Source organism: Magnolia sinica, chromosome 11 (genome assembly GCF_029962835.1).
Source record: "Magnolia sinica isolate HGM2019 chromosome 11, MsV1, whole genome shotgun sequence".
Lineage (NCBI taxonomy): Eukaryota > Viridiplantae > Streptophyta > Magnoliopsida > Magnoliales > Magnoliaceae > Magnolia > Magnolia sinica.
In genome coordinates this window covers 14,578,394-14,600,475 of record NC_080583.1, presented here as the reverse complement: position 1 = coordinate 14,600,475, position 22,082 = coordinate 14,578,394, and the positions used below count along the sequence as shown (strand labels likewise).

Below are 22,082 nucleotides of genomic sequence, written 5' to 3'. Positions count from 1 at the left end.
TTAATTCTGCTTACGTTGTTTCCTCTAAAGCTAAGTGTTTAATTTTAGAATGGGCTGTTCATATAGATTTGCTGAAGGATTATGATCTTCTTTTTCTCGGAGCTTAGCCTTGTTTGCTCTCTGCTGCTAATCTCTTCCCTGTTTTGCTTTTGGTTTAATATAATTTGTGTGATCTTTCAAAATAAAAAATAAAAAAAAATTAGTAATTGAATTCAAACCCCTGCAGATATATTATGAATACTTTTGGATTAAAGTTGATTCTCAATCTAGGTGCCAAACACAACAAGAGTATTTCAAATCCACGCTCCCAAAAAGGCCCAAAGCTTACGTGGCTCCCAAGAAGCTTGGTCAATCCAATTGTTTCCTGCAGTGTGGTCCACCTGAGATTTGGATCTGCTTCATTTTTAATCCCACCAGCTAAAATGATCTGGGAAAAGGGTTGGAGGGCGTGGATATACTGCACATAGATCAAGGTGGGCCCCATGATCAAGACCGCACCTAATGCGCTCCTTGGATGCTGCACACAAGTGCCACATTACTACATCTATACGTGGCACAACCGCTGTGCGTCGCATCTCTCCAGCGGGTATTGATATACCGCTACTCTGCCTGCCGCACAAATGGAACGCTTATGCACCTGAAAAGTCAAATATGGACCGCCCAAATAGTGGGACCCACGAGATGATATAAGTACAACAAACTAGTAGAGATCCAATGCTCTTTGCCAACTAAAAAGTAAACGGTCTAACTTTTGACAATAAAATAAAACAAAAATTCCAACTAATCAGTGTCCAGTCTCACCAAATCAATCTGACTTCTCACTAATTGGGCGGCTAGGATTTAACATGCATCTGTACGATTGATTGATCTTACTTTATGTCAGCCCATCTGAAGGCACATGTCGTATATATGCATGCCATCCAGCTGTCAAAATAGTGGGTCCCATTGTAGATGGAGTATTAGCCTGAAAACCGCTCCAATTGGACCCTCCTGGCTGTTGCAATGAATGACCATTGAATGGACGGTTAAAACGAAAATGGTCAAATGTTCTAAATATGATGGGTGAAATCAGATGGTATTCGATTGAAATCATGCATCCTGCATATACCATTGTTCATGACACGTTGGACACATGAGATATCATGGCCTGCATCAGTTGGGTTATCTGGTCCGAAAATCAGGCTTGTGAACCACAAGATCCACACACTACTTACACAAGTAGCCCCTATGTTGGGTGGACGGGTCCACTTTTCGGGTTGGATTGCCTACAGAATGGGGCCCACTAGATGCACAGCTTGGATGTCCCACGCACGTGCCTGCATGGCCTTATATTAATGTACGTGTGGTGTGATAGCAAGGAGAATGGTTTGGAAACTCATCAATACTCGACTCAGCTGAGTCGAGTTGACCAGACTTCCAAAGCTTGGTCAAAAACAGGAGCTGGTCAACAGTCAACCTTTATACATAAAATAATAGACAAATAAATAAAAACCTTGCCAACACTCAATACAGCATGATGGACGGACGCTTATTCGCTACTGACATAATCAGTACCGAGTTTTGGTAGTGAAGTGACGTCACCAAGTTCTATGGGGGCCAGCACGATGTATGTGTTGTATCTACACCGTCCATCCATTTGAAGAGATCATTTTAGAGCATGAGCCAAAGAATGAATCAGATCCAAAGCTCAAGCAGAACCCACCAGAAGAAAAAAAAAAAGTGGGGATTGAACGCCTACCATTAAAAATTTCTTGGGGGCTGAAGAAGTTTTCGATCAAGCTGATATTTGTATTTTCACTTCATCCATGCCTGTGTTAACTTATGAACAGGTTAGATCTTAAATAAACATCATGATGGCCCTAGGAAGGTTTCAATGGTGGGTGTCACTGTCCCCACTGTTTTCTATAGTGGGGTCCATTTGAGCTTTGTATCTGCCCCATTCTTTCCCTCATGCCCCAAAATGATCTCTCCACATGGATGGAGGGTGTGGATACAACACGTACATCATGGTGCGGCCCACAGACTCGGTGGCGTCATTTCAATAGCTAAACTCGCTGCTCAACCCGTCCTAGCTAATCCGCATCCCACTAGGGATTTTTTTTCATATAACCATCTACCAATTATTGCATATACAAAAAAGGGCCTACTTCTAAAGTTTTTCTAAATGAATACTAACCTTTAGATGTATGATGGAAAAAACAGCTATATTAACTTCAAAGGATTTTTTAGAATTTTTGTCATATAACCACCTATAATTCATTGCATATATAAACATATCGTCTAATTTTAAACTTTTTCCAAATGAACATTTACCTTTTACATATACGAGATTTAAATTTATAATTAAATTAAAAAAAAAAGAAAAAAGAAAAAAAGAGAAGCTACTTTTTACTCCAACCGTCTGATAACCAAAAAAAAAAAAAAAGGTTGTAGTAACCTAAAAGACAGTTTTACCCCTTTCGATGATGGTTTCTACTATTGTACTTCGATTACACCTGATTGACTCGAGCTCAGCAGGTAAGCAAAAGTTTGGTGGGGTCCGCTGCAATGTCGTCATCATATCCACTCCATGCATCAGTTCTGTAAGCTCATGGTGGGATGTGAGCCCAAAAACTAGGCATATCTAAAATTCAGGTGGGCCACAGAAAATAGTGGATTGAATGCATGCCATTGAAACTGTATTGGGGCCCACAGAAGTTTCAGATGAGGATGGTGTTAGTGTTTTCCCTTCATCCTTGTGGGCATCACCTTATGAATGGGTTGGATGGAACATAAAAAAATGATGGTGAGCCCCATGAATGCATCAAGAATGCACGTTTCCATCCCCTCTCTTTCCTATGGTGTGGCCCACCTGAGTTTTGATCTACCTAGTTATTGGACAAAGCTGACCCCACAAAGACAATGATGTGGGCCACATGAAGGTTTCGACGATGGGTGTTTCCATCCCCCTATGCAACACCTAAGTTTTGGATCTGCCTAGATTTGGTTCAATGTCCTTTCTTGAGTTAGCAAAACTGATGGACAAGGTAAATGTCACAAGGACATCGCGGTGGGCCCCACGGAGCTTCAGTTTATATGATCTTCATGTAACATGCAGCATGTGTAGATGAAATTGTAGGACTTGATAAAGCAAAATATGTTAGAGCCATCTCTCACAATAAACTTGGGAAGTTGATGTATTTCAATTGGATCTGAATAATGAATGGGGTACAACTATCACATGTATGCTATTTGTTAGGTGTCCATGGGAGTAGGATATTTGCCCAAAGAACCAAAAATTATGTTTATTTGATTATCTGGCTATTGAAGTTAGAGAAAATGAATCTTGGGCTCTTGAGCAAATAGCATTGGAGGTTCGGCAACGAAGACGGTTGCCTTTAGAAGGAAGTTATAGTTAGGAAGTGCAATGTGAAAGAAAGAGGGTGCTGGACGAAAGAATCATCGTAGTACAAGACTACAGGGATGTGGAAAGCAAATTCGAGGCAGAGTAAAACAGTGGAAAACACAAATATCAACCTCATAGTCCCAATAACGTTTCAATGGTATGCGTTCAATTCCGTTGTTCTTAGGGCCAGTTTGGGACGTTGCATTAGAGTGGATTAGAAGGGATGGAATTAGATTTAAGGTAATGAGAGGACTGTCAGTGGTTGTCCAGGAATTCTAGTGAATTGGAAGAGCCTAGGATTATCTGCGTTTTCTGTTTGGATGGGTGATGAGATTCGGCCCTCCTCCATCTGTAAACTAGTGGGAGTGTTTAGAAATGCAAGCGTTTTTCAACAGTGGGCGTCCTTAGCACCACTGCTTCCTACGGTGTGGTCCACTGCAGCCTTGGATCTACTTTTGTTTTGGTCCAATTCTCTATACTAAATGGACCTTACGTATGGACGGTGTAGATCGAAGTTATACATCATGGGCTGCTTGTGAGGCTGCCTATGGTCTCATACCGTATCCCACGCTGTACCGAGGGATGGGCGAAGTTTGAAGAAAGGATTTCATGAATCCCTTGGGAGGCCGGTGCAGTTTACGAGGTGGAGTAACATATAGCCATCCAAATAGACTATTGAATAGAAATCGGGATCAAATCCCACTTAATACCATCCAGTTCTGTCCAGTGCGTCCGGCCAAACATGCTAGTGTATGACTCACTAGAGTTTTAGATCTTTACTACCACAAGCTCATGAAACCAGTGGACAAAATATGTGAGAAGGATATGGCAATGGGCCCAACAAAATTTTGCCTCATCCGAGCTCACGTTTGCCATGTGCAATCCGGGTAAAACAGTGGAAATTATATTTAAAAAGGGCAAAACTGTCTTTTACACTGCAACGACTCTTTTCATTAACTATCTGTTAATCAAAGTCAAAGTAGCTACTTTTTCAACTGTATATTTAAAAGGTAAGCATTTATTTAGAAAAACTTTTAAAATATGTGGTTTATATATATATATATATATATGTGTGTGTGTGTGTGTGTGTGTGTGTGCGCGCGTGTGTGTGTGTGTGTGGACTAAATGATGGGCAATCATATGAAAAAATCCCTTTAAGAAAGACCATACTTTATACGTGTGGATTTCTAACAGTCAGCACTTTACTAATGGCTTAAGGTAAGCATTTACTTGGAAAAACTTTAATAGACAAATTTTGGAAGACGCACTAAATGATAGGCGGTTTTTGGGAGATGAACTAAATGATAGGTGGTTATAATGAAAAAACCCTAAATATCGTTGGACCTTGTTCTTTGAGACTCATAAAAACTCAATAGAGTTACTCAACTTGAATCGATCAGATTTTTCAACACAATAAGAACTGGATTTGTTCCAAACTCAACACCAAAGAGAATTCACCCAAAGTTGACAATGTGTATATACATATGAATATTAAATGTTATTGAATCTTGTTATTCGAGAGTTGAAAAAACTCGACCTGAGTTGTTCGATGCATTTTTCAGACTTTCAAGTTGAGTTTGCAAATTCTAGAACACCCATGAGGAGTAACAACAACCAACCGCAACCCCTCAGAAAACTAGATTTCTCTACTTAATCAGCGACACTGAGGAATTGTGATTTCATGTTTAAAATTTTTTTAAAAATAATAAATAAAAATAAGTAAATAAATAAAAATCATATGCTTCGAGAGAATTACGCAAATTGCTTGCGATCTCCAGACTTGACTACAAACCAAACTGAAAAGGAAACAGAGGAATCCAGAATGTACGCATCTTTCGTGCAACAAAAATTCCATCCGATGGAACAGATTTCAGACTAAAAGTGAAAAGAGTTCCACATTTTCAAAGCATCTCGTATTCAATGATTGAAAAAATAAAAGAAGAAGAAGTCCTACCTGCTGACAATGCTATCAAGGATGTGGTGGTTGAGAGTCTGACCATAACATCAGAGTTGCTAAGAGTGCAATGGTTGCAGTTTCAACACGTAATCGGCACGGCCCAAGACCAACGGCAGTAGCCCCCGCTCCAGTCATCAGTTTCACCTCCTCCTCAGTGAAGTCTAAAACAGCAAAATCACCCACACCAATATACTATTAAGTTCTTTCCTTTCTAAAGAAAAAGGAGGAAAAAAGAGTATAGTTTATGAAATTGCATGACCAATTCATTGTCAAACAACCATTTACTCCAAAAGCTTAAGCTGTCAGAGTGTGGTGTATCAATGTATATCAAGGACTTTATCACTTCAACACCCCCCCGCACGTGCGGGATGGGAACTCTGCACGGGAACATACTGATGAGGGTGGAGGGACACTCACACCATAAATAGGCCAGGCTTGATTACCCGGTCCCGGAGCCGGACCTGATTTTCCTGGTCCCCCGTGGGAGAATAATATTTTAGAGAGGCATATTTTTGCTGCTCTCGAGATTTGAACATGGGATCTTCCGCTCTGATACCATGTCAAACAACCATTCACTCCAAAAGCTTAAGCTTTCAGAGTGTGGTGTATCAATGTATATCAAAGGACTTTATCACTTCAACATTCATATAAAGATCAAGTATTCAAGGCTTTGCAAAATATAAGTGAGTTTCCATGTTGGACAGTATTGTAGACCTTAGACTCCAAGCTTTCGAACTTGGTTTTTTTTCACTCGCACCACCAGACCCACACACCCCACATGGGTACTCGAACCCATGACCTCAGTGTTGAAACCAACAGCTTTCGAACTTGGTTGCAATGTCAGAAATCAAGGAAACAGATAGTGCAGATGCTGTCAAACAACTTAGCTGTCGCAGACACTGAGAGTGGGTTTCGATGTGGTTTGGTGCTGCAGCAATTCGGGAGACTTCTAAGGATTTATTAATGTTTTTTACCCTTTCAATAGGCCATGGGAATGGTTGGTAGCGATAAGGACCATGCCTACACATTCCCCATGATTTTGGAGGTGCTTATAACTACTTGTCATGACAGGAAGTTGTCACAGCAAGCTTGTCGCAGGCAACACATCCTGTGTTATAGCTTTCCTATCGCAAGTCCTTTTTTCCCTGTGACAATTGTTGACATGCTTGGTTTTTTCTTCTTTTCCTATTTTTGCTGGTGCACTTGCTGTTTGGGCATCCTTGGTGTCATTTTGAACTGTTGGATTGACCTGATCTGGTGCCATGGAAGAGGGATTGGGAGGCTAATTTGTGCCACAAAGGGACCCAGAGATGATTTTAGGTGGTTTGGACAATGTAAAGGTTCCAGATCAATGATTCAAGAATTTTTAACTGCCAACAGTAAAAGTGCATATCGCATGTGCACAAGTGAGACCATCCATTTTCAAGCATCCCAGCTGTGCTTCATCCAAACTTCAAGCACCCCATACGTGCCAATATGCCCATGCGTACATGCACCACTAGTCATCTTCAAGCACCCACATGTGCTACATGCCTCTATAAATCTACAAGTGCTCTGCACCCCGCATGTCCACATGCACCAGTGTGCCAAGGCCTCACAAGTGAGACCATCCATTTTCAAGCACTCCACATGTGCTTAAGCACCCCACATGTGCCTATATGCCAATGCATACATGCACCACTAGATGTCTTCAAGCACCCACATGTGCCACATGCCTCTATCAATCTACAAGTGCTTTGCACCCCGTATGTCCACATGCACCAATGTCCCAAGGTCCACACGTGCCTGTCCATCCATCTACATGTACCACATGTGCTTGCCTATCCATCTACATGCACCAAATGTGCTTACATATTCCGAGGTGTTTGGCAAACAACTATGAGAACATGATACTGTATCCCTGCAAGATGTGCCCAGATAGGATGTGTCCAAAATATCCGATTACGGACACAACTTTGGTGGTTACCAAACGGGCCATTAATGTGTGAAAGCAACATGTGCAATGCATATCTATATTGTAAATCAATACATGGATGAGAGAGAGAGAGAGAGAGAGAGAGAGAGAGAGAGAGAGAGAGAGAGAGAGAGAGAGAGTCTGACCCCCTTCTGGCCCTATTATTATAAGCCCGCTAGCTTCTTTTTTCGAGAAAGACAGGGCATTAACCAAAGGAGTTGCTTCCGCTGCTGCTAGAAAAGCTAACTTTGACTGAGCAACCTACATCATAAGAAACACAATTTATAACTCCATGGAAGGGGAAGGAAAACAAAATTGTGCTATTTTTTTCATTATTAGAGTGATGAAACATTAGCATATCCTTCCAAAGGGATTAGTGGGAGACACAGCCGTCCCATTGCAAGTAGTACAACATTACATTTGCAACCAAAAAATATTCACTCAACTATAGGTGGGTTCTCCTAGTAACCATGAGGGCCATCAAAGCCCATCTAGGTACCCAACCCAACCTTGGTAAAGGTAGCCAGGTGGCAAATAGTACAAAGAGCAGCAAACGATGGAGAATCGAACAAATGCACTGCCCAAGCCCATGCTTGTAATATATATACTTGTTTCTTCTATATCCTTGGCATGTCTTAAATAAGATTTAAAATTACACATTTTTTCAAAATCATTATATCGTGTATCCAAAAAGAGACATCTGTATGTTTAGGCTTTCCATGGCACCTCATGTTTGTGTTTGCCACTGAAACGTGTGTCAACATGTGCAATGCCATAGGTGTCGGTGTCCAAGTTACATCACCATCTATGTCCTAAGATGTCCAGATATAGACAAGAATATAGGAAGCGCGGATACAACTCCAGATTTCTTGAAATCTAGGATATGGATCAAGTATACAAGAATCCCATTCATAACATGTATGTATATTTGAAGGGATTTCATTTAATTGCACAACTACAAGTACCCGAATTCCTAATAGCCTAACGGGCCATTTGATTACTGAAAATTTTCTATTTGGACCACCTTGTCCGGATAGGGCACATGTCCATGGTTTGTCACCGACCATTTTTCAGACTGTGGCACTAATTCCAATAAAACTAAAGACAAGGTTGTCCAAAAAACTAGCCATTAGTATGGATTAGGCAATCCGGACACAAAGTTGGTTAACCCATTTTCCATAAAATACATGGGGTCATAGCAATATTTCATATACGTGCATGGTGCATTTGTCACATGCACCACATGATCTACATGTGTGAATGTACAACAAGAGGGTTCTCATCCTCAACTACCCCACGTGTAATATCCAACCTTCAAGCACCCCACATATGCCACATGTGCCAATACCCATATGCACATACGCCACATGTGCCACCATTCATGTTCAAGTTATCAGCATATGCCATAATGCACCTTCAAGTAACCCACATGTGTCACGTGTCAGTATTAATCTACAAGTGCGCTACATGTCCACACGTGCCAATGTACAAGCATCCTTGGTTGGACAGATGAGTTCAAAAAGTTCTATCCAAACATAACTTTGACAATAACCAAACTAGCCTCAAGGGTGTCAAAACCTAAAACCGAATAAGTTCACTCTCCACCTATGTGAAAAAAAATAAATCCATTATGGTATCATATGGCTTTGAAATGTGCAAATATATGAGAGCCTACTTTATCAGAAATAGTGATGTCTTTAACTAAAGACATGCGTGCATGGGTGTGTTTTAATATCACGTAAGAAAAGGATAACTCACAATACGAATACATTTTTTCTTTTAATATGACTTAAGGATGACTCACGTTTTCTTCTTTTAATATGACATAAGGATGTCTCACGATACATATATGGCTCTCCTTTTCTTTTTCTTTTTTAATATGATAGAGAAAAGGATAACTCACTACAGGTAGAAGGCTTCCAATTTTCATCGGAGGCTTGAGTGTCATTTCATGTAGCCGTTGACCTAGAACAAGCAAGCCAAAATGCTTATGAGATCATTTCATGCCGAACTCAAAGGAGGATGTGCAGACACATAGTAACATCAGACATTCTCCGATTAGCAAGTGAAATAATTTTCAACCACATGTACCAAATGAATACCGAATTAATTGAACAGACATTGAAAAAAAAAATCATAGAAGAAAAGGTAAATGAGGCAATGCCACATATGTGGCAGCTTACCTGGTGGCTGTTAAATGGCCGGGTAAATGTGACCCACATTAACCCAGTCATTAATCTGCCACCAGTAGTTTGCCTCATGTACCACCTGCCCCCACATCACCTAGCCTGGAAGGATAAATATCAATTTGCTCCTTAAAAAACCAACAGTTCGAGAAACTAGAATAACCAATATACATTGTTTAATTGCAGCTAATACGATTCGTTGCAATCTGTCCACACGATTTTCTGTGATTGAAGAAGAACGTTCAGTTAGTAAAGGTGTAACACTACTAGCTCCCAGCTCCTGCAAAAAAGAAAGAAAAAGCATATTCATCATCTTCATCCAACCAAAGATCTTGTAATAACCCATAAGCATGATTAAAAAACCCACTGTGCATTTCTCAACAAGCCAGTCTGCCCGGCCACCTTTTAAAGTACCTGAACAAAAGCAATATGAAACATGTAAGAATCTGCGTGTATGTCCAAGAAGAACACATCGCCACATAGGGAAGCTAAAGGCAATCAGAAAAAATAAAAATAAATAATAATAATAATAAAGAAATAAAGATAAAGAAAATTTAAAAAAAAAAAAAAAAAAAACCCACCAAAAGCAGCATAAACGTGCCACTCTATGCCCATAGCCGGTATTACTTTTGGATCCTCCAATGCCATGAAATCCAGCCCGGTTCGATCAATCCTCTGTATGCATCCTTCAATGACACCTCCTGTCCCATTGAAGAGCTCTACCCTTACAAGTTATGATAAGGAAAACCATAACATGCAATACAAGCATGCAAGTTATCAGATATCCTCTTACACACATATGTCAGGTTCCATCCATAAAACAAAAAATTAAGAATTGATTATTGCACCGGCACCATTAAAGAATTATATATGTGTGGTAGACACCTGAAACATGAGTTAATCTCATTTTAGTTTATCATAATTGGGATGTGCTCCAGTGGTACCGGGCAGATGTGGGGCCACGTGATGTACTTTCAGCATCCAACCCGTCCATCAGATGCTTCAACTCCAAAAACCCCTATTACCCAAAACTCTGCCTGATCCAAAACTAATGGGGGCCACAGAAAAGAGAAAAAGCAGTGAGGAAACACCTGCCCTAAAATTCCATACGGGCCTACATGAGTCGCAAAACAACCTGAATCTTGTCATGACCTTTCATTGGACTGGACGAAGGGTCTGAACGCCCTTGATTATATATACAGAACACATTGGGTGCCCCATGCCAATCAATGGTAGGTGTTCCCTCTCAATATGTCCCCGGTACTGTGGCCAATCTGAGTTTTGGATCAATCTGATCTTTGGGCTATGGAGGGTTGGATTCTGTGAACGCATCACTGGACCCCACATCAGACCAATGCCACTGTAAGCATACGATGGTACTGGTACCAGTGGAGCATGCCCCATCATAATTATGTATTTAGATATTAGAGATTACCTAATTCCATGTAGTCAATCATAATTATGTATTAGAGATCATGATCTCTATGGAATAATTAACTAAAATGAGATGAACCCATTTTCAGGCGTCCACCAATTAGGCCCTTAGAGATGCGAGCATTATGTTGCGGCTACGCCAACTATAGATCAAATCATAAGACAAGAAATAAGCGGATCGGTTAGACGTAGCTTGAAAGGTTTTCAAATAATTAGTATTTCCGCTTTTTGCTGCAAAAGAGATGTGCTCAGCACATGCCAGAAAGGAAACCCATACTGATTTGTGGCGGAAAAGCAAGACAATGGAAGCCAGTTAATGCAGTTTCCATTACCCATGTTTGCTCCCAAAACTCATGCAGACAGTTTCAGCCAAAAATACCAATCAGATTGCAGTTTGGCAGCGGATCCAATGGGCTCCGGTGGGATTATACGGTAAGTAGATTGAATTTCTACACTATCTGCCCAACAAGCATTTGGAAAGGTAGAGATGAGACAGATGGAACTCATAGAAAGAGTTTCCAGGCATTACATCCGAATGGGCTCCAATGGGATTATATGTGTAAGTAGATTGAAATTCCCATTATTCACCCAAACAAGAATTTGCAAAGAAGTGCAAAAAAAAATAATAATAATAATAAAAAAAAAAAAAAAAAAAACTAAATGTTTGCTTGTTCCCAAGCTAATGGTTAGGGGATCAATAAAAAAAATCTATTCATTTGCATACACCTACTTTCCAACTTTCCAAATGAAACTGTACATGATAACCATTAAAAAAGAAAAAAGAAAATAAGTACTACATGAAAAAAAAATTAAAAAATGAAGGCATCAACGTCCGCGCTACATCCTACCATCTAGCGCTAGACGCAACATTGACTATTTTGACATGTGCAATCTCGTGCTGATAGATAATACGTGCGCAGCCCCACATTGATATGCCACTACGTGTGCAGCCTTTCGTTGAATCACATCAATGTGTGCGGCTCTACGCTGTGTACCATCTATGTATGCGGCTTTGCACTAGATCCTCCAACCACTGTGTTCCCAGGTGGCCAGTCTCAATCAGTGCGGACACCCAGATGACCGACACATGTCAACATACCGATGTGACACGATATGCATTGGCACTGGTTTCGAGACGCCTTCACATACAACAGATGTCCCTCGTAGGTGCTCACCATTCAATACATATCCCACAACGACACCCATCTCCAGAATCTTCATTTATAAATACCCGTCGAACCCCTACACTAGACATCATGCTTCCATACACAAATATCACTCAAAGCTCTCTCCCTTCAATCTCTTCCATCTCCATGCACATCCCTCTTATAGGTGAGATTTAAGCAAGAAGGGAAAGGGATGACATGCGCATCCTACTTCTATGAGCATGTCCACTTTGTCGTTGAGGGCATCCTCACTATCTATGAGTGCGTCCACTTCATTGTCGAGCGTGCTCTCCATATCTATGAGCATGTACATCTCGTTGTTGAGTGAGCACATCCGCGCACAAGGGTAGATATCAAAGCTACTCCTCTAAGAGCATGTCCACGCTCGAGGAAGGGCATCTCTAACCCCTACTTTCACGCAGTGTTCAAAGTATCGGCATCGCTACAAGTTTCGCAGGCCAGGGATGTGGAAACAATATCGATATCGGCGATAATATCACTGATAATTGGAAATGCGGGGAAACATGGGGAAAACGGGAGAATTTTTAGTGAAACTTTAAGAGATGTTAAAATGTACATATTTGCATATTTAGAAATTTTTTAAAAAAAAATTGCAAAAAAGAATGCATACATAACAAGTTTCCATTTAATGGGACCTTAAAAGTATGTTTTGTTGTAAGAAATCAGTCCAACCTTCCATCCAAACATCCATCAATATGGTAAAATATCAACAACACTTGATATTTCACTAAGAAATCATCAACAATTGCAAAGGAACGAAAGATTATGGTCTCAATATCACGCATGTTACGATATCGATAGTATCGAGATATTATCAATGACAAATTGAACACTACATACAACCATGTGCCCATGAAAAAAATTTGAAATAAATTTTTTTCTAATAAACAAAATTTGGACGATATCATTATGTTGGCGATACTATTGAAATATCGTCGATATACTTATGATACAAGCATTACCTAGAATTTACATAGTTAAAAATATTGGTGATACATTGGCGATATTGATGCATTGGCAATACAAGCGACACCTAGAATTTACATAGTTGAAAATATTGGTGATTACATTAGTGATATTGGTACGTTGGCGATACTTAGAGATACATTGCTAATCCTTGGAATTTCTATACTACCAACGCTATCGTTATCGCTACCGGTGTTATCGGTATAGCTAAGGTGGAGATAAAGATAATATCAGAGATATTTCGATAATATCGGAGATAATTCGAACACTACTTTCAAGAGCACGTCCGTGCCTATGGACAACGTTACCATCTCCTCCTCCCACGAGTGTGTTCACCCTTGAGGAGGGGCATCTCCAACTCCTACATCCATGAGCGCGTTCGCGCCCCTACAATGAAATTCCCATTTCCTGTTTCCAGGAATGCGTCTGCGCCTGTGGAACAATACTCCTACCCTAACCTTCATGGGCGCATTTGTGTTAGAGGTTGGCTTTATGAAAATCTCCACCTTGCATGCATCAGTGTAGGAAACTTGATCTCTCATCATAATCAGGGTAGTGTATGTCACGAGAATACGGCAGAGGCGCTTCTCCATGAGCATGAGAAAGAGGGAAGTCACCACTGCATTCACAGCAACCCTAGTTCTATAGTCTTATTAGTCTATTTGATATAGTCTTATTAGTCTATTTGAATATTCACAGCTACTCTAGTTCTTTTGACTCATCTCAAAATCAAGGGTAATTCTCGTCGAATGTAACTAAAGGCTTGTGCCAGATCACAGCCTGGAATGTACAAGAACCTAAATAAATAAAAGCTTCTCGACTATATGTGTCTCTCTTTTTATATGCATTTGTGAATATGATATGAATGTCTATGGAATCATATACAAGTACCACAACAATATAAAAAAGAACCGGGTGGCTACAAATAGTGATTTCCAAAGGTTATCTTCCTCATTTTCAAGCAAAAATTTCCATATATTTGCCATTAGAGCAGTGGATCTATATGTATGGAAGTGTTAAAACACACCATCTCTCATCAAAGCTCGCATCTACATTCATAAATTTTACAGTAGGAACTGACTAAGAATTTGTAACTTTTTTTTTTTGAAAGGCAATAATTCTTACTTTATATTAGGGTCCAGTCCAAGGTTTCATGTACAAAGGAACCAATAGCAGCTGTCTGTCTAGTTCATTGAAAGAAATGGACATTAAATTTTACCTATCATTCGCATTCAAGCGCAAGACCTTTGTCATGTGCCAAAACTCATCTCCTTGTACCCGAGTGACATTGCCCTGGTTAAAATCATAGAAAAGAAAACATAATGAACATAACTGAGTCCAAAATTGCATACAGCTAACAAGATTGCACTCAAAATGAATCAGTAGTACAAATCCAAATACAACACATGAACAAATAAATGTAGATTATTTACTATTTATCAACAATCAATAAAATGAAAACAGGCATAGTTCAAAAACCTGAAAACTTGACTTGACTTGATGTTCAGCCGACTCAGTCAACCCAAAGACTCAACTCGATATTTAATAATTAAATAAAGAAGTATTAGATAAATAATACATGTTTGCACCAGTATGAGTTTTTTAAAAAATGGTTTCACTTCATCACAAAAACAATGAATGGCAGTGGTATCGACATGTGTACCTTCCCCTCGAGGTCGGGTGTTCGAGTCTCATCTCCCCACTTTGTAAATTTGTTAAATAAAATTCAATTCACTTTGTGAGTACATGGTTCAAGCCATGCCGAGTTGCATCGAGTTGACCCAGTTGACGAGCCAACTCAACGTCTTGTTGAGTCAAAGCTAAGTCCCGCTCAACAGTGAATTTCTTAATGACTCAGCTTGAAATCTTGTCGAGTCTACTCAGAATGATTTTTCAAGTCGAGTCACCAAGCTCTAGAACTTTGAAAACACACAATAAAATCAGCGAACAAAGATGGAATTCAGAAAATAAAAGACACTCCATTGAAACCTGCATTCTTGAGAAAGTGGGATCTGATGGAAGCTTTGAAGCATTGTCTACAGTATCAACATGAACACGTGACTTACTGATCATTTCTTTCCTTTTAAAAAAAAAAACAGATGATATTTATATAGAGAATGAGATACACGGACTACTAAAGTTGCATTGCAAGAGGGATTGGGCCACGAGTACAGAAATCAACATCCAATCTTGCCAACTAATCTGTCAGCGAGTGAATTTCCATAATGCATGTACAAATTTGGGTATCCCTCAACCTCTGAGTTCAGTATACTAGGGGGTAATGCACATGCAACACACGTGGAGAGAGGAAAAAGGGGAGAGACACGAAGGGTGTGGCTACAAGCTGCCCATTCAACAATAGGCAACCCATCACTACCTTTTCCAGTATTGTGGCCTACTCAACTTTTAGATCTGCCTCATTTTCAGCCTAACGTCCTAGCATGAGGTATGGCAATAGATGTATGGAGTGGCTTTCATACAGTCATCATGGTGGGCCCCATACAGCCTTTGTTGCACTGTTCCCTAATAGTACTGTCGGAATGGGCTACCAGTAGAGAAAAGAGCGGGCTACCCACATTAAATACTGGCTGCTTCTTGTGGGCAAAATCTAAACCATTGCAGGCTTTTTGCTGGTGAAACCCGAATCGTTCGACTGACAACAGCCAAATTTTTTAGTTACCAAAATATCCTACATTATTTTGAAATATCTTCCCATGTCCTTTTGAAAATCCAATGGTCTCTACCCCTAGAGAAATTAATTGTGGGTCAAAAAGCCCAAAAGCTGCTTGCGTTGTACATAGTGTATATCTTTTTGCAAAAACATTGACATATCCCAATGACATATTCATGTTTATGGTGTATTTGAATGCAAGGCTACATGGTTCTACCAACTAGTGAGGGTGTCAACATCCATTCTTGAACAGGTGATGATAAGGATCAACAATACCGAACATTTGCAATCGGTGCCCAAGCTAATTGAACAAACCATCTACTCAGGTGCTGCTCCTACTTTGAATCATGCTTCAGACTCACACTTCTGATGTTGCTTCTAGTTGTTTGTGCTAGCTAACATTGTGAAGCAAATGTTTTCCACACGCACCCGAATCTATTGCCACTTACCATCACTATTTGTGCAATTATATGCACGACATAATATCATTTCCCATGGGCACACAATCATCACCACCACTATCATCATCTTAGCCTTTCTTCCAAGAAGTTAAGTGAGCTGTTAAACAGCGAACTAGGAGAAGTTCTACTATCATCGGACCACCAAATATTAACATCCTGTTTTATGAGCGCTCTTGGAAGCAGCCTTGGCAGAGGCTTGCATTGACCCCACTCACATGCCACATGGTCCCACCGAGTATTGAACCTGAGCCCAACTGTTACATGCACTGCTTGAAAGGCAAGCCATCAAAATAGGATCTTGGAGGGACAGGTCGAATGAAAACTACGAAGCGCAAAACACCCATACATGAAAGGTCATGTTCAAGTAGTTGGTGCACGAAATAGTAGTGAACCCACCAATACATGACTACTAACACGGCTCACATACCGACGAAGAGAAGCCCAACACTGCACCATAGCAACTACTGACTGCTACCTGCAAGGGGGAATTTCCAAGAGGTAGATGTCTAGATAGTGCAATGCTAGACGAGCCCCTGCTAAGCATGAAGACACGCAATACGATTGCAAAATTACTTGGTTGAGTAGTTGTTATACCATTTCTTCTAAAGCCCCTACTCATTAAGTTATGGATACACAACCTTCAGCATTTTATTTTTTTTATCCAGCAGTTGACAATAATTTTTTACCAAATTACCCTACAGCCATTAGATTGCAAGCTCAACTCTGTTTATACCATCTAGATACTATTTATCCTGAACTTGCCCCATCCAAATATATTACATACCATAGTGTATGTCATTTGACTTTGTGCAGCCCCATCAAACCAATATTGACACGTGTACATTGAGATTTTTCAGTGCTCGAGTCTATGTATGGAATGCTTCTCGATGCTTGAGTCTATATAATGCAGGGGCAGGTTCCCCGATCAAGACATATACATCAGGCCATATCTTGATCATCAACCGATATGTCACAGGCCATATCTTGATCATCAACTTCTATGTAAACCAGACGCATATCTTGATCATCAACTGATATGTAACAGGCCATATCTTAATCATCAACTGGTATGTAAAGTCCACTCATCAAGTTGGACACAAAAATCAATGTACGGCCAATGACATGACTCAATCAATTGGTGTAACCCACTCACAGAGTAGATTGCACATATGATATATTTTCCTCGAAAAAAATGTATCATTATTTCTGAGACAGCTACATCTCTTCATTTCTCTCAACATATTTGTTATGCATGCACCTCCTACGAGAAATGTTCACATACAATGCTGCATGTTAACTTTAATATACAACCTTCCTTTATGTTCTGCTGATGTGTTACTTTGGTGGAATATCCGGACTGTCGAAATGGACTGTACTATGAAGATCACCTGATGAAGAAATTAGATCAATCCACTCATCATGCTCCATGCAACTATAGTTAAACTGACCCAATACTTTGGGTGGCAGGTGGGGCTTGAGGCAAAAAGTGAGGCTCGTTTAAGCAAATGATTGGGCCTCAAACCAAAAATAAAAAATAAAAAATGAGGCCAACTTGGAACACGGGATTAGGTGGTATTGAATTGCATATTTGCATTAGGTGGAATTAACATCATTATTACACAATGATTACATGTTTGGGTGTTAATGTGCTAGGTCAGCCCGTGGTGCAACTCACAATTGCAAGATCCTTCTAACTAGGTGCCACTCCAGCTACGGATCGCACTTCTAACTCTTGCTCCCGCTTGCTAGCTACTTGTTCAAATCTTGACATAGACACTTCCCTACTGCACTTGAATCTATTGCCCCTCCCTTCATGCTCCGTGCAACTATAGTTAAACTGACCCAACACTTTGGGTGGCAGGTGGGGCTTGAGGCAAAAAGTGAGGCCCATTTAAGTAAATGAGTGGGCCTCAAACCAAAAATAAAAAATAAAAAATGAGGCCAATTTGGAACACGGGATTAGGTGGTATTGAATTGCATATTTGCATTAGGTGGAATTAACATCATTATTACACAATGATTACATGTTTGGAAATACCATGGAATCTTAACCATCCCTACATTTGGGATCAAATTATTCTTTTGGGAAAAACACTGTATTAAGTGAAACTAGCATTTGGTGAACCATGGAATTGTAATTAACTAACCAAATTTTACAACTGATGTTGGTCGCCTATATGCATACGCAACTCGAGTGTCACGTCACGTGTAAAGGGCATATATGGATAGATGGCTTGGATAAAACACAAGCATCAATGTGGGGCCCATAGATGTAGTAGATTGCGGATTCCACCAGAAATCCCGCCGAATCTCCTACTGGGATTGGATGATATGATACCTGGATTAATCCAATCCTTCCCATCAATTCCAAACACAAGATAGAATTTACATTGGACCAAATGCAAGTACATACCACCTAATCCCACATTCCAAACAGGCCTCAAGTAAATGGATGAAGCTTGGGTTCAACACTATCCAACCCGACCTGCCCATATAGATTATCAATGGGCAGAGCCAAAGCCAGATGATCCAATCAAGCGAAAATCCAAAAACACAACATTGGCATAGAGTATTGATCCCTAGACCCCTAAAAGGTTGCAATACTTCATGACCACTTCTACCATAACAAGTTGTATCTGACTAAATCCAGGTATTGTAGACATTCCCTCACTTCAATCCCAAAGCATCTTAAGCTTCCCATTTATTGAAAAAAAATCTCATTATTAGCTCATTCTTCATCGAACCATGGTACAATTTGAGACGAGTCAAGTTGGGTCAGGTTGAGCCCCACCCAATTACAATACAATAGGTGTAATGAATGGATCCGCTCAGGTCGAGCTTCGGGTGAGCGAATTTTATGTGGGTCAGGTCAGATTCGGCCGACCACGAACAGATCCGGATCCAGACCTGACCCACTGTCCACATGGCTTGCGTGGTATTCTGACTCGGTGACTTGGACCGACTCGTTGAGTCCTGAGTCGAATCGTGACTCCCCGAGTCGAGGTTGACTCTTCCTAATCAGGCGAGTCGTGCATGCTTAGGGCGTGACTCGTGGTATCGAACCGGATGTGACTCGGACGAGTCCGAGTCGACTCGGACGAGTCGGCAATCCACGCCTGCTTTCGTGGATTCAAATAGAGTTCTTTCTTTCCAATACAGCACAAAGCAAACCCCATTTCGCTACTTTTGAAAATTCTACTAAGACTAGAAATCCCAAATCGAAATCTACGCCGTCCATGAAATAATGATTACATCAGTTCTGAGACAGGAAAGGGAGGAAGGGTCCGTTGGGTACTTGCCTTCGAAGGGGGGAGAGTTTCGGAGTAGAAGCGCGGGAGACCGCCACGTGAACGGTTGGATGTGTCTGATGCTGCGAAGGATCGAACGGTTGCGATTCTCCGCCTTGAATGAATGGTGAGGTGTTGGATGCGATGAGAGGAGGCCACAACGGTCTGCATTCTTTTTCTCAGTGTCGCCCTCGTCTGCTGCGACAGAGGAATTATATGATACTCAGCCCGGATTTTTTTTACAGTATACTCGGGTTTTCTGTTCTGTTCATGGGGCCCTGGCTCGGTAATCCAGACCGTTGGTATGTTGTGTCCCACGTTGTATGGAGAATGTCCAGATTGGAAGACTCTGTCAACCAAGATTAAGACACTTTATTGTTGAACGGGGATCGTTGATATATCTCTCTCCGGCCGTTTATCTATATGTGCTAAAAATTAAATAGGATTGGGGGCACTCGGTTTGGTTTGGTCACGTGTGGTGCGTGCCACCACTCCTCGTTTAAACCAGACACTTTAACCGCAAGCATCGGCATAGGCAGATATGTGGAAGGGATCCTGTATATTACCGATGCCTGAGAACATCGGTTGTCTATGCGATGATTGACCAATTGTTGAAGGGTGGGGTTCTTCTTTCGAAGATGGGTTGCACGTTACCTCCGGTAGAAGAAAACTTTTTATTTACGAGCTTGTAGATACCTTACCCTAAGGTAATAATTTGATTGAGTTTGAATCGATTGTCAATTTAAACCATAATCCTCGACCCAAAACTCAACCTAATCGACTAAGTTGATCTAATCTTAAAAACTAGAGCATCGAGTCAACTTGACGAGTCAGCTTACCCAGTCAACTCATTGAGTTAAATCATCGAATCAACTTACCCAGTCAACTCATCTAATTAAACTCAAAACCAAGTCCAAAATCAAGCCTAATCGAAGTATAGTGTGCAACAGTAGTATCGCGTCCTTCACAGTAAAGCATCCACACAAGTGTGGGAGGTTACCTGTCAAAGGAGGAAGTCCAAGTGTGGACCGGCGACAATTAGCTTGCCACCAGCCACGTGGCACTCTCCCTCTTTGGGTTGGTGTCCCTCAAGCATGTGGAGTCTCTCTTTTACAACCCCTAAGTGTGTGGATGGTGTATATTTACTCTGATGCCTATCTCTTTTTCTAAATTTATCCTTTTACTACCTCATATAATCCATGAGATGATGCCATGTGGCAATTTTCAATTCTAGCCCTTCAACCACCTTTTACCCCTGGACTCTGCAAAAATTGCTAGAAAATCAAGTTTGGAGAACATAAATAACCCCCTTCCCTTCCTATTTTGATAAGTAAGTAGTGTGCAAAAGCCTCATTATCCCTTAAGGCCTTAGCCATTTAGCCATCTAGTCATCCCTTCACTAAGGAAAGTGAGAGTGAGAGAGAGAGAGTCTAACCCTGGTTCTCCTAGCCTAGATAGAAACTGAGTCTCCTGTGACACTCAAGTCTTGATACAAGCCATTCGATCTTGCCTTTGCGATATTACCGACCATCTAACTATTCAAACCTCAATCAGTTTCATCTTATTCTGAGCATTAACATTGTGCCATACTCATTCCATTCTCAACCCCCTGCTCCTCGAATATATCTTCACTGCATTACATTTCATCATTTTCTTATCTTTAATTGGCTGGCGTATGCTCTATAGCTTGCCGATATAATTGGAGCTTGCCCACGAGAAACCTAGCTAGTTAGTCGTTGTTTTGTCATAAGCATCAACACAACATTGAGCATTCTTCATATCACATTTCCACATACATCATACTCAACACTTAGTCAATTCGAACATATGCTCTACGGCTTGCCGATATAATTGAATCCTGCCAATCTAAAATTCAGATTGATTGGTCATTGTCACCATTACATTCATTACATCTTTTGTGTGTGAGAACTAATATTATTCCTTAGACTGTGGATTCAAAGTAATTGGTTAGTGACGATTCCGGTCAAACATAATACCCTCATAATCCCAGAAAGCTCTCGAGAGAGGCAACCCATGGAAAGTGAGTCGATTCCCCCACCCAGTATCCAGCGTCCACAAAGATCTACCAAACACAAAGGAAATACTCACAATCGGTACCAGGGACCAACTGCAAATGCCTTTATGAAAGTAGAACTGATTGTATTGGAACCGAAAAAAATCCAATGTAGGATTGTAGACTTGGATTACAGTTAAACATTATTGTTACTCCTAGGATAAAGTTAAGTTATGATAAGGAAAATAAGATAAATTTGACTAGTTTGTTGGATTGGTATGAGATATCTTACTTTGTTGTGTTGGAAAATTGTGTTGGATATACCAAAAATTAAAAATAAAATAAGGTTTAATTATTTCATTTCATTAGGTTGCATCACATAAAATATATATTGTCCTTAAAGCGTAATTTGCCCCCTTATCAATTGCTGATGGGTTATAGGCGAATTGCTTCCAGGATAAGACAAACCTATCTGGATCCGGTGTGTAGCAATCACGAAGGGTCCACTTAAAAACAATTCAACGTAATAGATCTTCTAGCAGAATCGAATCGTGGATGTGTTTACAATATTCTATGAAGG

The 22,082-nt window shown here is 40.5% G+C and overlaps 1 protein-coding gene across 5 annotated transcripts; it reads right to left on the bottom strand.

The window, feature by feature from the left end:
* Positions 1-233: 233 nt before the first annotated feature.
* On the bottom strand, positions 234-19,872 carry LOC131218859 (uncharacterized). 5 transcript variants are annotated; one of them, XM_058213725.1, is made up of 9 exons: positions 19,501-19,872; positions 14,289-14,362; positions 10,064-10,206; positions 9,850-9,896; positions 9,654-9,762; positions 9,200-9,261; positions 7,443-7,557; positions 5,340-5,503; positions 234-637 (listed from the first exon to the last, which is right to left on the bottom strand). In XM_058213725.1, exons 1-8 carry the CDS (start codon positions 19,657-19,659, stop codon positions 5,355-5,357), a joined length of 858 nt encoding a protein of 285 aa, XP_058069708.1. In that variant the 5' UTR covers positions 19,660-19,872; the 3' UTR covers positions 234-637; positions 5,340-5,354. The 5 variants fall into 5 exon arrangements, with proteins under 5 accessions (XP_058069708.1, XP_058069711.1, XP_058069709.1 ...); XM_058213728.1 differs by having other exon boundaries at positions 234-609; XM_058213726.1 differs by lacking the exon at positions 234-637 and adding an exon at positions 705-994.
* Between the last annotated feature and the right edge of the window lie 2,210 nt (positions 19,873-22,082).